Here is a 17,664-nt window from a genome sequence, read left to right as displayed (position 1 = left end):
TGTTTCTATCTCTCTCTCCCTCTCCCTTCCTCTCTCTGAAATCAATTAAAAAAAAATATATACACACACACACACACACACACACACACACACACACACACTAGAGGCCCAGTGCATGATTGAATCATGCACGTGTAGGGTCCCCTACACGCTTTCGCTTTCGATCACGGGGGAGCTGGGTGCCTGTCCGCTGGTGCACCAGGCCTTTCAGAAGCCTCTGGCGCGGCAAAGGCTTCTGAAAGGCCTGGTGCCTGAGTGGACAGGCACCCAGCTCCCCCGCTTTTGATGGTCCACGGTGGGACGTGAGCTCGCTGCCCCAGAGGCCCCTTCTGTGCCGCAGCACAGCCATGGCGCAGATGCTGAGCTCGAGCCGCCACTGGCAACGCGAGCTCAGCGTCTCGCCGGCCCAATCGGCCACCCCTGCCACCCCGAGTCCCGCCCCCCCGCGCCTCCTGGCCAATCGCGGGCATAGTGAAGGTACGGTCAATTTTCATATTTGTCTATTATTAGGTAGGGGAGAGAGAGAGAGAGAGAGAGAGAGAGAGAGAGAGAGAGAGAGAGAGACTTCAATGGGTGAGTTTAATAGCAGATTATACAAAGATAAAGAAAGGATTAGTGATCTGGAAGATAGGTCTGTAGAAAATATTCAGATTGGAACTTGGAAAGAAAAGGATAGAAAACAGAGAGAGGAAAAAAAAGAGCTTTATGAGACACAGCAAAAAAGGTTTAACATACATACAAATGGAGTTCCAAAATGGGAAAAGAGACAGAATGAGGCAGAAACAATATTTGAAGGGGTGGCTGAAAATTTTTTCAATGTTTTTGAGAGATTTTAATTCCAAAGCCCTATAAACACAAGCAGGATAAATTAAAAGGGAAGCATACATGATAAAAACTGCCCCAAACCAAAGATATTAAAAGTAGCCAAAGGGCTTTTTATCTTTAAAGAATAGTAAAATGGAAACTAACTTTTCACCAACAAAAGTGGTGGAATTCAAAAGACAATGGAGAGTTAGAATTATCTGCCAACATAGAATTCTGTATTAAGTGAAAATATTTCTCAGAAATGAAGCCAAAATAAAGGGATTTCCAAGCAAATGAAAATTGATAAGGCTCTGGCTGAGTAGCTGAGTTGGTTAAAGAGCATCGTCCCAAAAATCAAGGTTGTGGGTTAAATCCTGATTAGGGCACATACAAGAATGTGCATAAATAAGTAAAACAACAAATCAATGTTTCTCTCTCTAAAAAAAAAAAAAAAAATCAATAAAATATTTAAAAATTGATAGAATTTGTTGCCAACAGACTTGCATTAAAATAATACAAAAGGGCAGAAGGATTATGTCCTTGAAAGCATCATGAAATATAGGAAGGAGTAAATAACAATGAAAATGGTAAAAATGTGTGTAAGTCTACATAAATATTTACTGTATAAAATAATAATGTCTTGTGGGTTTCATATATAGAATTAAAGTTGTAATAATAGTAATACAAAAGTCTGGGAGGAGCTATATGGAGTTAAAGTGTTCAGAGGTCCTTATATTGTCTAGGAAGTAGGAAAAGTAATAATTTATATTATATTCTAATTAAAGCCAATGATTTTCATCATGATCTGAAGGTTTACAATTGAAAGACTAGAAGCTAAATATATAGGATGGGGCAAAAGTAGGTTTACAGTTGTTTGTAGGGAAAATAATAAATAATAATACAAGAATAGTCCTAGCCAGTTTGGTTTGGTGGATAGAGTGTTGGCCTGCAGACTGAAGGGTCCCAGGTTCGATTCCGGTCAAGGGCACATGCCTGGGTTGCCGACTCGATCCTCAGTGGGGGGTGTGCAGGAGTCAGGCGATCAATGATTCTCTCTCATCATTGATGCTTCTATCTCTCTCTCCCTCTTCCTTCCTCTCTGAAATCAATAAAAATATATTTAAAAAATTTTTAATAAAAAAAAATAATACAAGAATAAACTCTTACCCTAGCTGGTTTGGCTCAGTGGTTAGAGTGTCCACTCTTGGACTGAAGGGTCACAGGTTCGATTCCCAGTTAAGAACATGTACCTCGGTTGTAGGTTCCCCAGCCCTGGTAAGAGTGTGTGGAGGAGGCAACCAATTGATGTGTCTCTCTCACATCTATGTTTCTCTCTCTCTCTTCCCCTCCTCCCTCCCTTCCACTCTCTCTAGAAATCAATGGGAAAAATATCATGTCCTTGGGTGAGGATAAAAAAAAAAGAATAAACTCTGTGTTTCACATACTCACAACTATAAACCTACTTTTGCCCACCCTGTATAACCAACAAGCTAATAGAGGGGGAAATGGAATAATAAAAATATGCAGGAGCAAGCAAGAAAGGAGAGACAATAGCATAGAGAAAATGGGTCAAATGGAAAATAGTAAGATTAAAACACAAGTAAATCAATAATTAGATTAACTGAATAGACTAAAAAATCTAACTAAAAGGTAATCATTGTCAGATAATGTTAAAGAAAAATAATTATATGCTGCTTTAAGAAATACATCTTACATAAAAGGAGACAAGATTGAAAGTAAAAATATGGAGAAAGATATATCATGTAAACATTAACCCAAAGAATCTATTATATAAGTCTTAGAAATAAAGTTCACCTATACCTTTAGTGTGTTAACACTTCTTAACAGATATTTATTGTGTTGGGTTTTGTTTATTCTCTTTATTCAATTCAGCAGATATTCTAGTGGCACAAAATTATCCAGTGATACAAAATTATTCTCCCTCATATGTACACTGGCCAACTAGCATAGAACAGTATTCTAGGAAAGAAAGACATTGTTACTGACAGGATAGCTTCTAACCCCACCCCCTCCTATGGAAACTGATAATAGTAAGATTTAAATTAATTTGCTTGTTTATTTTTCTCCTGCAGACTCCATTAATAATATACCTCTTTCATTTCCTGATTGACTATGCTGAATTGGTATTTATGGTAAGCAACCTTCCACATAAAATGAATATGTATATATTTTAAATTTTATTGTCTTTAATCTTCTTGTTTTTAAGAAAAACATCTATTTTAGGAGCTCAGGAGTTTCTTAGAATATAAAAGCAAAAACCTATTTTTTAATTTGGATTCATGGAACTGTAATTGTACATTTGACCCTTGAACAATAGGGGTTAAGGGTGCCCCCACCCACACACACAGTTGTTCCTCGGTATCCAGGGGCATTGGTTCCAGGACAACCTCCCCCCCTTCCCCCTTTCCCCGCCACCTCATAGATATAAAAAAATGTCCTTGGGTGCCCAAGTCCCCTATATAAAATGATGTTGATCAATGCATATAGTTGGCCTTATGCATCTGTGGACTCCCAACCCTGTATGGAAAACAGTACAAATATTTACTGAAAAATAGCAGTGTATAAGTTGACCTATGCAGTTCAAACCCAGGATGTTCAAGATGAACTGTGTTATGGAAGTCTGAAGAGTAGTTTATGACATATGACCAGTTCTAATTTCTTATACTTTTAAAATTTCATATGTGAATTATGTAGCCTTGAATTTTCTAGCTCCAAGATTCTATGATTGGCTTTCATTATAGTGCCAGTGTTGAGGATATCCTCAATTTCCTAAGCATTCTGCCAAGAGATTCTGTGACAAGGACTTAGGCCTGGTGAGACTTGCAGGGGTAAGAAATTGGGAAGACAGGGCTATGTTTTGAGAGCATAGTAATTTGAAACACTTGCTTAATATAGGGTTGGAAAATCTGGGTAAAATAGGAGGTCCACTGAGCTCTTCCTTAATTATTATGAGTGCTGTTTATTGAGGACTTACTCTGTTCTTGGCACTTGACATACATCAGGCCTACAAAGCAGTGGGTATTATTTCCGCTTTACAGAAAACTTAGTAACTTGTAATTATAAAGCAAGTTCTCCAGGCATACCTCCCTGAAAAGGCTTTCTCTTTGTGTAGTCAAAGTGAGGGCTGAGGTTCTGCCTCACTTTAAGAAGTCAGTACTGGATAGTCCACTGCCTTCCAGAAACTTCAGACCCTTGTAGCATTCCTTTACTCCCATACGAATTGGGTTCATTTCCTGTTACTACTCTTTCTCTTAACAGATAACTGATGCACTCACTGCCATTGCCCTGTATTTTGCAATCCAGGACTTCAATAAAGTTGTGGTGAGTAGTCAGTGTGTTGGACAAAACTAGTAGAATTTGGTAACCTGCTGGTATCTGTTATTAAAAAGATCAAAGGTCATGCATGTACTTAAGGATCCAACATGTTTTAAGACACTAAGATGTGGGAGTGCAGCTTCTGACTTGGTCAGCCAGTCCTGGAATAGCTGAACAAGACAACTTTACTAATAGATGCAGAAAGGGTCGCTTAATCTTTGTAGCTTAATATCCTCTTACCTGTGCCAGTTCAGACTTTTTGGAGCAAGTGGAATTGAACTACAATTATATTAATGAGGACCCTTAAAAATTATTCCATACCTTTCACCAGTTTTGTTTTTTTACAGAGGAAAATTAATACAGCTTTTAACTCACTGTGTTATGCCTATCTGAGGTAAAATCAGATTCCCAGTGTAGCTTAAATTTCTCTCCAGAGAGCAATCTTAATTGGAAAAATTGGCATATATTAAACACCTGTTGAAAGTGTTGATGCAAACTTTAGTTTTAATCCATATGTAATAGCCAAGGAGAATTGTATAGTGGGACTATTTTCATTTTCCTTGGTTCTGAGAGAGTTAACAGATTAACCATGTGTACTATCTATGCAGTTATTTTAAAAATTGGCTGCAGTCCTCCTTGATTGGCTGAGAGCCACTGAGATTTAGACCAGGGTGAGAGAAGGCTGAATCCCATTAGTGTTGTCTGTTTTTGGTTCATTTTCACTTCTGTTACCAAGTAATAGAACCAGAAATAGCAGTCTGCCTTTCTGTAGCACTGGTCATCAGTAACAAATGAAGTGGTGAATTACAGAATTTTAGACCTCAAAGACACTTAAAATATCTAGACTGAGAGTTCTTTACTTGGGGTCCCTTATTAGGTCTATAAAACCCTTGAGATGGTATGAAAATTTGTATATGTATGTGCATATGTCATTTTTTTTCATGTGGAGAGTTCATAGTTGTTAACAGTGCTCAAAGAGTCCTTAATTCCTACCCTAAATGATTAAGAACTACATTTTAGAGATTTATTAACAACTAGAGGCCCAGTGCATGAAATTCATGCACAGGGGCGGGGGTATGTCCCTCAGCCTGCACCGTCTCCAATCTGGGACCCCTCGAGGGATGCCCGACTGCCCGTTTAGGAGGGATTGGGCCTGAACGGGCAGTCAGACATCCCTCTCACAATCCAGGACTGCTGGCTCCCAACCGCTCGCCTGCCTGCCTGCCTGCCTGCCTGCCTGCCTGCCTGATTGCCCCTAACTGCTTCTGCCTGCCAGACTGATCACCCCCTAACCACTCCCCTGCCAGCCTGATCGACGCCTAACTGCTCCCCTGCCGGCCTGATTGCCCCTAACTGCCCTCTCCTGCTGGCCTGGTCACCCCCAACTGCCCTCCCCTGCAGACCTGGTCCCCCGAACTGCCCTCCCTTGCAGGCCTGGTCCCTCCCAACTGTCCTCCCCTGCAGGCCTGGTCCCCCCCAACTGCCCTCCTCTGCCAGCCTGGTCACCCCTAACTGCCCTCCCTTGTAGGCCTGGTCCCTCCCAACTGCCCTCCCCTGAAGACCTGGTCCTTCCCAACTGCCTTCCCCTGCAGGCCTGGTCCTTCCCCTGCAGGCCTGGTTCCCCCCGACTGCCCTCCCGTGCAGGCCTGGTCCCCCCAACTGCCCTCCCCTGCAGACCTGGTCCCTCCCAACTGCCCTCCCTTGCAGGCCTGGTTTCCCCCAACTGCCCTCCCCTGCAGGCCTGGTCCCCCCCAACTGCCTTTCCCTGCAGGCCTGGTCCCCCCCAACTGTCCTCCCCTGGAGGCCTGGTCCCCCCCAACTGCCTTCCCCTGCAGGCCTGGTCCCCCCCAACTGCCCTCCCCTGGAGGCCTGGTCCCCCCCAACTGCCCTCCTCTGCCAGCCCATCAACCCTAACTGCCCTCCCCTGCAGGCCTGATTGCCCCCAACTGCCCTCTCTTACAGGCCTGGTCCCTCCCAACTGCCCTCCCCTGCTGGCCTGGTCCCCCCCAACTGCCCTCCCCTGCAGGCCTGGTCAGCCCTAACTGCACTCCCCTGCTGGCCTGATTGCCCACAACTTCCCTCCCCTGCTGGCCATCTTGTGGCAGCCATCTTGTGTCCACATGGGGGCGGCCATCTTTGACCTCGTGGGGGCAGCCATCTTGTGTGTTGGAGTGATGGTCAATTTGCATATTACCCTTTTATTAGGTAGGGTAAGAGCAGGGAGTATATATCTTAAACTAATGGAGCTGCGATTATATGGATGCTAAGTGAAATAAGTCAGAGAAAAAAGGCAGATACTGTATGATTTCATTTATATGTGGAATTTTAAAAAGTCAGACTCAGAAACAGTAGATTGGTGGTTGTCAGGGATTGGGGGTGGGGGAAGGGAATTGTTGGTCAAAGGGTACAAACTTTTAGTTATAAAATAAGTAACTTCTAGGGAATCTAATATACCTATAGCTTAGAGATAGTAGTTAACAATGTTGTATACTTGAAAGTTGCTAAGAGAGTAGATCTTAAATGCTCTCACTACAAAAAACACACAACATAATTATGTGAGGTGATGGATGTGTTAACTAACCTTATTGTTGTTAGTTAACTAACATTTTTGCAATATTTAAAGGTTGGCAAAAGTAGGTTTACTGTTGTTCATATGGAAAATAATACAATAATTAATAAATAATAACAAGAATAAATTTTCATGTACTCACAACTGTAAACCTACTTTTGCCCACCCTGTATATGTATATCAAATCATTGTGTTGTATACCTTAAACTTACATAATGTTATATGTCAATTATATTTCAAGAAAGCTGGGGGGAAAAATTTTAGGGGTGAGATGAAATTCTTTAACAAGATTCCCTGGAAGGTCAGAGATGATAAACTGAGTATGAGATTCATAAGCAGAGGAATTCAGAGACAAAGTAGCAATGATTATTTTCTTCTCCAAGATAAATTGTGTATGTAAACCATAGTCTTTGTTCTTTGAAGTTATATGCTAAAATATTAGGGGTGAAGGGTCATGGTATCCACAACATACTTTCAAATGGTTCAGAAAAAAAATTATGTTTGTGTGTGTATAAAGAGATAAAAAAAATGTGGCAGAATGTTAACAGTTGCCCAGCCAGAGTGGCTCAGTTGATTGAGTGTTGACCTGTGCACTGAAAGGTTGCTGGTTCAATTCCTGGTCAGGGCACTTGTGGAAAGCAACCGATCGATCTTTCTCTTTCTCTCTCTCCCTTCTTCCTCTCTCTATGCATGTCCTTGGGTGAAGATTTTTTTTTTTAATTCTTTATTGATTAAGGTGTCACATATTTGTCCTCATCCCCCCATTCCCATCCCACACCCCTCCCCATGGATGCCCCCACCCCCCTGTTGTCCTTAACCATTGGTTAGGCTCGTATGCATGCACACAAGTCCTTTGGTTGATCTCTCCCCCTACCCCCACCCTCCCCTACCCTCCCTCTGAGGCCCGACAGTCCAATCGATGCCTCCTTGTTTCTGGGTCTGTTCTTGTTCATCAGTCTATGTTGTTCATCAGTGAAGATTTTTTTAAAAAAGAAACAAAATGGTGAATATAATAGAAACAGGGGCATAGAAAGGGAGTGACTGACAATTCTTGGGGGGGAAGGGGGTGTTGGGGGCACGGGAAGAAATTGGACAAAAATCTTACACCTATGGACGAGGACAGTGGGGGGGGGTAAGGGCATGGGGTGGGGTGGGAACCGGGTGGAGGGGAGCTATGGGGGGAAAAAAGAGGAACAACTGTAGTAATCTGAAAAATAAAGATTTATTTTTTAAAAAAGAAACAAAAAAATGTTAACAGTTGATGGATCTAGGTGTTTTATTGAATTTTTTTCAACTTTTCTGTAGTTTGAAATTTTTCAATGTAATAGATTAGAGAAAAAAAAAATAGGTCCATGTCTTTACCCACCAATGCGTGTATGCATGTGTGTGTGTGAATCGAACCATGACCTCCTGGTTCATAGGTTGATGCTCAACCACTGAGCTACACGGGCTGGGCGAGTTCACTAGTTTATGTGACAGAAAATTCAAGGAGACTATTGTTGGCTTCATGCACCAATAATTTGTTTCTGAATTTATATGGAAACATATAGAGGTTTTTGATTTTTTTCTCTGTGTGATTTAAAGAGGGAGACCAAAAACCAAATGAGCTAATTGTCACTACCTTGTTTTTTAGCACACCAAGACATTCTGTTATCATTGGCACCGACTTAAATTTTGTAATAGTTTTGTTTCTTCATCCTCAGAATGCAGCCTATAGGAACATTTGGTTATGTGGTCAGAATAAGAATTTCATTTAAACTATGTCAAAAATTGCCCTAGCCAGTTTGGCTCATTGGGTAGAGCATCCATCAGCCTGCAGACTGAAGGGTCCCAGGTTCGATTCCAGTCTAGAGCACATGCCCGGGTTGCAGGCTCTTTCCCCAGTAGGGGGCGTGCAAGAGGTAGCCAATCAACGATTCTTTCTCATTATTGATGTTTCTATCTCTTCCCTCCCTTCCTCTCTGAAATTAATAAAAATATATTTTAAAAAATAAACTGTGTCAAAAATTAACTCATTCTAAATGGCAGATTTTGATGATACTAATAAACTGTGGTTGGTTTAGATAGAGTATTGGCACATGTCTTCCTCCAAATCTTCCCCACTTTTTCAGAATGAGCCCATATCATACCCCCAGCAAGACTAAATCACTCCTGTATGAACTCCCTGTGTTTCCTTTTAACAGCCTTCTTTGTGGATCTCACACCCTTCAGGTGGCCTTCTTTGTGCACTAGAACTCCAGAATCCTTAGCTAGTGGGGCCTCAGTCCTTCTACCACTGCTGCTGCAGCTGTCCTCACTCAGTGCTCTCTGTTTGCTGAGCCAGCCACCTTTTCTTTGATAAAAGCACCTTAGTCTATATTTTGTCGTTTAATTAAACAACCCCAACTGTGCATGGCAGCGTAAGTTTTACTGATGATAATTCCTACCACTTAACTTGGACTCTCAGAGATGATCAAAGAGAGGTTTTTGAAGTTTGAAGTTTGTTCAGGTTTTCTGATTATGCCTTTAGCTTAAGTTATACAAGAAATCTGGGGTTACTTGTATTCCTGTGATGACCCTTTGATTTTCTTTTGAACTGAAAGATGACTCTTTTTTTTTTACTTAAAAATTTTAAATTATTAATACCTAAGATATGAAAAAACATATAAAGAATAATACACTCGGCAGGCATGGCTCAGAGGTTGAACATCAACCTATGGTTTGATTCCCGGTAAGTGCATATGCTCTGGTTGCGGGCTTGATCCCCAGTGTGGGGCATGCAGGAGGCAGCTGATCAGTGATTCTCTATCATCACTGACGTTTCTATCTCTCTCTCCCTCTCCCTTCTTCTCATTAATCAATAAAATATATTTAAAAAATGCATGCTATGAATCTATTTTGGCTTAAAAAATAAAACATTACACATAGAGTTGCCTCTCTCTATACTTTCATCTCCTTACTCCCCCTCTCACCAGTTATCACTGTTCTGACTTTAGTGTTTATTATTCCACTCACGGCCTTGTAAATATCCCTAAATCACATGTAGTATTATTTTGCATGCTTTTAACTTTATATAAATGGTACAATGCAGTATATATTCTGTTGTCGCCTGTCGTTTTCATCATTAAATCTTTACTCACAGTTAAGTGCTAGCTACTTTGGCTGCTCTGAATTACTCTATTTTATAATAGGTTGCAGCATTGATTTTATATGGTCTAAATAAGATTCTCTGATCATTAAATGAGCAAGGCTACCCATTTTGGGTTCAAAGACTTTTTCCATCTATAGTCTGACCCATGTTTACTTATAAGGTTGCATAACTTTTTCATTCTGGAACACACCCGTGAACTTGTTGGGACATACCAGGGTAAGGCAAAAGCTTTCCACCCCCATCTCACTCCCTCTTACCTATCCAACTGCCTAGCCACGCCCAGCCATGCCCAGCCCCCTTCCTCTTCTTCCTGGCCATTCCCCACTTCCTCTTTGGAAGACAACAACTTGAAACAAAAGAGCTCAGAAGAAAACTCAGGATACTGTGACATTCAAGGGATCATTTCACTTTGCATGAAAACATTTCACTTTGCTGATAGGACTTTGCAGTCTTTAGGCCACTAATTCTTCAGAATGGCTAAGAACTTTGCTTTGCCACCTAGTCATTCATATAACCATTCAACAGGTGTTTATCCTTTGCTCACTGTGCCAGGTATTGGCAATAAACACTGTCCCTACCCTGTGGAACTCATAGTCTAGTGAGGGAACCACATATTAGTCACATAAATTTTTTAAAAAGTTATAACTGTGAACAGTGCTATGAAACAATGTGCATAATGGGGAGATTTTACCTAATCGAGGTGGGGGGTGAGTGTGCCTTCCTGAGAAAGTGATTATTTTACTCAGATCTGTGTGGGAGTTCATTAGGGTAAGAGAAGAGGTTGTTCCAGATTAAATGTAAAGAAAGGCCTGGGAGCAGGAGGGGCATGGTATGTTCATGATATTTGACCTCAGAAAGTGAGAGGTGGGGAGAGTGGGCATGAGATGCGCCTGGAGAGGTGGGGCCACGTGGAAGGACTTCTGTTTTCATCCTAAAAGTAACAGAAAGTAATTTGTTTCATGTGTTTTGTCATTTTTTTCAGTTTAAAAAGCAGAAACTCCTCCTTGAACTAGACCAGTATGCCCCAGATGTGGCCGAACTCATCCGAACGCCAATGGAAATGCGTTACATCCCTTTGAAAGTGGCCCTGTTGTAAGTATTCTCTGACAAAACAGGCTCAGTGCCAACAAATGCGAGGAAAATCTGATGAGACTTTCTCATGTTGTTTGTTGTATTTTTGGAGATTTGCAGTCTTAGTCATCAAGTATTTGCTGTAGTTCTGTTGCACAACTGGGGTTCTGGCCAGCAAAAGAGACAGAGCCATTCTTTCTCTGTTGGGACAAAGCCTCATACAGGAACATGCACAATCCACCCTTCACAGATTCTTTTTCACTCTATGCTGATCTGAGCTCTAGCCTACTTGTAACCACTGTTTGTTTCTTTAAAAAAAAAAAAAAAAAAGATCATTCTTTAGTTGTGATATATGGATTCAATAAAATTCTGATCTTTATGTGGTTGTTGTTTTGAGCAGCTTTTATCCTTCATGTACAAGTTAGCCCCCATTTGTAGTTCACAAAACAAGTACAGTTCCAAACAGACCCATCCCAGATGCCTAAATGGGTGACTAGTATGGGAGAGTGAAACTACGGAGGCTCTGTGAAAGAATGCCTTTGGAGTATTCAGTGCTGTCAGTAAGTTTAATTCTTTCAGGTTATTCCCATTTATATTCCTGAGATAGGCAAATGTGAATAATTATTCAATCAACTAATAGTCATTGAATATTAATAATATACTAGTTTTAGGGATACATAGTAAACAAGTCAGACAAGTTTCCTCATGGAAAAACATGACCTTAGAACTTTAGAATTAGAAGGAGCCTTATGAGGACAGTTTATTCGACCCTCTGCCTGTGTGTGAATCTCCTGTTCAGTAGTCCAGATAGTTGGCTGTGTAGCTGCTTCTTAAACATCACCTTCTATTTAGAAATGGTTCCCCCCACCACCACCAGTTTTGAGGTATCAGTTCATATCTATGTATTTCAGAAATATTGCTGGGAACTTATTTAATAGAACCAGAGGTTTAGGAACACTATGAATCCCTTATGGATTAGTAAGTCTCCTGAGGGTAGTTTTGTAATAGCAGCAGCCATTTCTTTAAAGGTTGTGTAATAAGCCTATCTGTCATTGCTGGGAAAAAACACACCAACAATTTCTAGGCCTTTGTCTTTAGAACTACTAGTGTTACAGCCCTGGGAGGTATTGGATTTAAGGTCTTTATTTGTAAATAATAATTATAATCTCCCTGAGACACTGGTATGTTTCTTCCTATCTGATAATCAGAATTATGTAACTGGTCTCTCTTTTCACACTGTCTGCCAGGAAACGCAGAGCCAGATTTGAAGCTGATTATTATAGTGCTGTAGAAGACAAATTGGGTCTTCTTTCCCTGGCCTTTACTTTCTCCTTTTATTAATGTTTTCCCTGGTCTTGTTTCTTTATTTCTATTTTTATTTTACTGCTATTTTTTATTCTCGGTTCTTATTTGAGTCACCTCTAATCTTTTGTGGAAGCAAGATAGAAATAAATAAAAATAATAATCCATTATGACTATATGAGCTTTCCTTACTCACCACATTTCAAATTCATTTTCTTAGTCCATTCCTTTTCATCTCAGGAAAAGACTACATGTTTCAGCTCAATTCCATCCTAGTGGGAGTTCAGGTGTCCTGTGAAGTTCTATGGCAACTAGCTTGTCGAAGTCAGCAGATAACTTATTCCGTCCTTGGGATCTGGCTGGTGGATACTGTTTTACTACCAAGAGGGCTAAATCTAAGCTTCTCTACCTTTTGAATGGCAGTAGCCTGTGTCACAGCTTAGGAACCTGACTGAGGAAAAAGTACTTTTTTGGTTTTCAGAGATGCATGTAGCATTCCTAAGATATATGATTATGGGGAAATTGGTATAATTTTATCATTTTGAAGTCTGAGGTAGTAGAAAAAATATAGGCTTTAGAGCTGGAGAGACCTAATTTTGAATATATTCATTAGCTTATGAACCTTGGGCAAGTTAATTAATAACTGAGTCTCAGCTTCCTCATCTGCGAAACAGGAATAATGTTATTGCTAGTTTATAGGATCTCTGTAATATATTATAAAAGGCCAGTGGCCCTAACGCTGTAAGGACCAAACGCTGTAAGTCACCATGAAGTGCATGGAGCATCTCTCGGTCCCACCCCCTCGGCCCACAGGCTCCGATCGCAGCAAGCCGGGTGGGTGGTGGGTGGGCAGGCAGCAGGCGGGTGGGCGTGGTGAGGCGGGCACGGTGAGATGCTTATGGGTGGGTGGGGCCACGCAATTTTTCGTGCTGGGCCTCTAGTGCTTAAATAAGACAGTTTTCTATAGACCACATAGCACAGAATAAGGAGTGAAAGTTCAGTACCTTTTACGCATTGGCCTCAATCCCACTCCATTCTCTTTTACTTAGGAGAACTCATTTCTAAGAAGCTGCCTTCCCTTGAGTATGTTTTTAGTAAATCTCTTTAATTTTCTGGATATAGTGACATAGACTCTCTGGTCCTTTGACCAGGATTACTAATACCAAATATGTGTGCTTTTCCCCAGCTATCTCTTAAATCCCTACACGGTCTTATCTTGTGTTGCCAAGTCTACCTGCGCTATCAACAATACCCTCATTGCTTTCTTCATTTTGACCACAATTAAAGGTAAGACACCCAAAAAGTACAAGCCTTGATTTGTGTAGGGTTTTGTAACACATTGTGGATTTTTAAAAAATACAATGCAACACTTAAAATTTTTTTTTTTTAAATTACACAAGTATGAGTGGATAAAAAAGCTGTGGTACATTTACAATAGAATACTGCTCAGCTATAAAAAAGAAGGAATTCTTACCTTTTGGGACACCGTGGATGGACCTGGAGAGTATGCTAAGTGAAGTAAGCCAGGCAGAGAAAGACAAATACCATATGATTTCACTTATATGTGAAATCTAAAGAACAAAATAAATTAACAAACAACCCATAGATACTTAAAACAGACTGACAGCTGTCAGAGGGGAGGAGGGTTGGGGGACTGGGTGGAAAAGATGAAGGAATTAAGCAAAACGAAAACAAAAACGGATATTATGGTGACTGCCAGAGGGAAAGAGGGGTGGAGGGCGGTGGAAGAGGGCAAAGGGAGAATAAATGGTGGTGGAAAGAAACTTGACTTTGAATGGTGCGCGCACAATGCAGTATATACATGATGTGGTATAGAATTGTACACCTGAAACCTGTATGATTTTATTAAGCAGAGTCACCCCAATAAATTCAATTAAGAAAAAGAACTACCAAAAAAAATTACAGCCCAGCTGGTGTGGCTCAGTGGATGAGTGTCAACCTGTGAAGTAGGAGGTCACGGTTTGATTCCTGGTCAGGGAACACGCCCAGGTTTTGGGCTCAATCCCCAGGCGGGACATGCAGGAGGCAGCCCATCGATGTTTCTCTCTCATCAGTGTTTATATCTAAGCCAAAATAAAGATTTATTTAAACATCTTGAGCCCTGGCCCGGCTGGTGGCTCATTGGATTGAGCATCATCCCATGGACTAAGAGGCCCCTGGCTTGATCCCCAGTAGGGGGCATGCAGGAGGCAGCCAATCAACCAGTCTTCCTCATCATTGATGTTTCTATCTCTCTCTCCCTCTCCCTTCCTCTCTGAAATCAATAAAAATATATTTAAAACAACAAAACAAAACAAAACATCTCGAGCCCTGGCCTATGTAGCTCAGTTGGGCGTTGTCGTGTGCACCAAAAGGTTGCTGGTTCGATCGATGTTACACTCTCACATCGATGTTTCTCTCTCTCTCTTTAAAAATAAAAAACTGTTCTTTAAAAATTTTCTCCAAATTCTATCATTCAGAGAGTTACTGTTAAGATTAGAAAAAATTTTTTTCTAAATGGCTTGTAATGAGATAGCAGCCCTCTGCCTCTCTCTTCTCACCTGTAGTTCAACTTCTTCATAGCATTACTTCTGGCTTTTGCTAGTGTTTACTTCCATATTTCTAAATAAGACTTCATATTGCTATTTAATGAATTACAAATTTTAGACATCGATTCCATTCTCATGGAAGATAAAGATTTAGCTTTTTGTACCAATATCTCCACTTTCCCTCTACCTCATTTTATTCAAGGAGTTATGCCACAGTTTTGATTAAATCAGTAATTGGTACCTGTATTTTATGACACTGTATATATTATTTACTGCTGGGCAAAATAGTAACTAAGATTACTTTTTCCTTCTTATACAATCTTTTATGTTTCCTGTGGTCAATAATTCTTTTTTTCCTCCTCCAGTTGCTTCGCTAGATCTGTCAAGTGCCTAAAAATAGTTTTAAAAAATGCTTAAAGACTTCAAATCGTCTATCGGTGCTATTATTTTTCTGGAGACCTCCCTCACGCATCCTCCATTTTGCCCCTAGCTGACCTGGTTGTTGCCCAGGCCTGGTGCAAAGCTGCTATTGTGGGACTTTTCTTTATAATTCTAATAATTCTCTTGCATTGTATTCCTTATTTCCTGGATTTCTTCTCTCCTTTATTGATTTTTTTTCTTCTCTTTGTTTTGCTGAAGTAGTTCCTCGAGTAGTTTTCTAAGAAAGGGTGTATTAAATACATATCTTGAGTCATTTTATGTCTGAAAAATGTTATTGCTCTAGTTCAGCACCAAATTAATAGTTGGGGCAGAGTATACAGTTCTAGATTGGAAAAGCTTTTCCTTCAGAATTTTGAAGGCATTGCTTTACTGTCCTCTAGCATCCTGGTTGTTATTGAGCTGTTGGCTGCCATTATATTTTTTTTTCTGAAAGATTTAAGAACTTCTTTTTATCCTCAGTGTTTTGAAATTTCATGATGCTGTCTTGACATGGGTCTTTCTTCATTCCTTATACTAGGCAATTGGTAGGTCCTTGCAATGTAGAGACTAGTGTCCTTTAGTTCCAGAAGGTATTTCTATATTATTTTTTCAAATTCTCTCTGTTTTCTCTGTCCGCTTATTTGTTCTATTAGATATTGGACTTTCTTGATTGATTTAATTTGCACATTTTATTTTCTATTGATAGTTCCAGCTCTTTTACTTCCTCTTTTTCTGGGATATTTCTTTGTTTTATCTTCTAACTCCTCTCTTGAATTTTTAAATTTTCTAATACATTTTTAAGTTTTTTCTTTGTCTCAATTATTTTTTGAAGTAGTTTTTTTTTTTTTTTTTTTTTTTTTTTTTTTTTTTTTTATCATTACAGTAGTCTTTCTTACCAGAGTTTTGGGGTTTTTTTTCCAGTTCTCATCTGTTCCAAGCATAGTCTTTTTGTCTTCCTGGTCATCCCTCCACCACTTTCTTTTCCTGTTTCTTTCAGGCTCTGTCTTTCATATGGGAGGATTTTCTCTCATTTATGGTGATCCTTGGCTGTCTGCTTATGTTTAAGAGTGAGGCACTAACATGATGATTTGAGACTGCAGGGGAAGGACTTGTTAATGGATCATTCTCACTGTAGGGAGATTGGGCATTGGGCTGACCTTTTTGGTTGGAAGTACCCCTACATGTCATTTATAGGTTTTCTTTTTCTCTGAAACTATTTACTGTTTCCAGAGAGGAATTTTCCAATTTCCTTCCCAATAGTAACAGAGTTGGAGTTGCAGTGGGGTGGGGGTGGGGGTGGGGTTCATGTGACCAACTATTGAAGTTGTGAGAGTAGGAACAGAGGAGGTGGCAGATTGTAATGTATGGGTTTTCTATAATCTCATTTCTCTTCAGCCCACACTTCTCCTCAGCCCATTACTGTGCTTAGTACACCCTAAACCTGTGCCTCTTCAGTTAATATTCTCCAGAACTGTAGTCTCTGAATGGAGTAGAAAGTTGGAAGTTGGAGTGCACATAGTTAAGATGAGACTTGGGGTTCTGCCTGATCTGTATACAAACTTTCAGCTTGATTTTCATCTCTGTACCTTACCTCACCTTCCATAGTATCTGATGCCTTCAAGGTGATGAATTTCTCAGAAGTTCTGTGGGGTGTGTTGGCTTTATTTTTATTGGTATTCCTCTCTGAGATCCCTGAATTGTAATTTCTTCCACATTGCTCAGTCATTTATCCTTCTTCTACCTGCTTTAAATTTCTACTATTTATTACATTTTATTTTGCTATAATCTCCTTTCCTGTTGTTTGTGGTTTAAGACTAGTTTTATTCCTTTATTGTCATTTTTAGTGAATTTTTTGGAGAGAGAGATGATACACATGTGACCAATCTACCATTTTTAACTGGAAGTCTGTTAGCTTTGGGGTATATATCTCCATATTTTTTCCCTCCATTTTTCTTTCAAACTTTTAAATATTGTATCTATTAACTATCACCACAAAAATGTTATTCAACAAACCACTTCAAATCCCAGTGGCTTAGAACAACAATAAGCAGTAGCTTCTATATCTGTAAGTCAACATGGGTCAACTAATCTGGGTTGGATGTGGCTAGGCAGTTTGTTGGTTTCATCAGGGCTCATTCCTGCATCAGTCACTAGCTGTAGTTGTTTAAACTAGATTGAACTCTTCTCCACATGTCTGTCATCTTCCAGCGGACTAATTTAGGTATGTTCTTTTTAAAAAAATTTTATCTTTATTGTTGAAAGTAGGTATGTTCTTGTCATAGTGATCGCAGAGGCACAACTGTGAGCAAGCCCAGTCAGGCATGCACTTTTTATGTTTCTCGTTGCATCACGTGCTAACATCACAGCAATCAAAACATGACTTTATGGGTGATTTTTATTTTTTTTTCTATATTTTTTTCCAAAGTTTCTTCAGTGAGCACATAATTAAAAATAAATTAACTTGATGAACAAGAAGACAGGGA

At 40.1% G+C, this 17,664-nt stretch overlaps 1 protein-coding gene across 1 annotated transcript in view; it reads left to right on the top strand.

Annotated features, from left to right (window-relative positions):
- PIGU (phosphatidylinositol glycan anchor biosynthesis class U) overlaps positions 1-17,664 on the top strand; it is an 84,726-nt gene that overhangs the window by 11,332 nt on the left and 55,730 nt on the right. The window contains exons 3-6 of the mRNA XM_079783624.1: positions 2,898-2,957; positions 4,084-4,146; positions 10,822-10,931; positions 13,399-13,499. Coding sequence (XP_079639750.1) covers positions 2,898-2,957; positions 4,084-4,146; positions 10,822-10,931; positions 13,399-13,499 — 334 coding nt within the window. The remainder of the gene's footprint in view (positions 1-2,897; positions 2,958-4,083; positions 4,147-10,821; positions 10,932-13,398; positions 13,500-17,664) is intronic.

Source organism: Cnephaeus nilssonii (assembly GCF_951640355.1).
Source record: "Cnephaeus nilssonii genome assembly, chromosome: 11".
NCBI classification, from domain to species: Eukaryota; Metazoa; Chordata; class Mammalia; order Chiroptera; family Vespertilionidae; genus Cnephaeus; species Cnephaeus nilssonii.
Note: the sequence above shows the minus strand (reverse complement) of the source record. Positions and strands in the feature narration are given on the sequence as shown.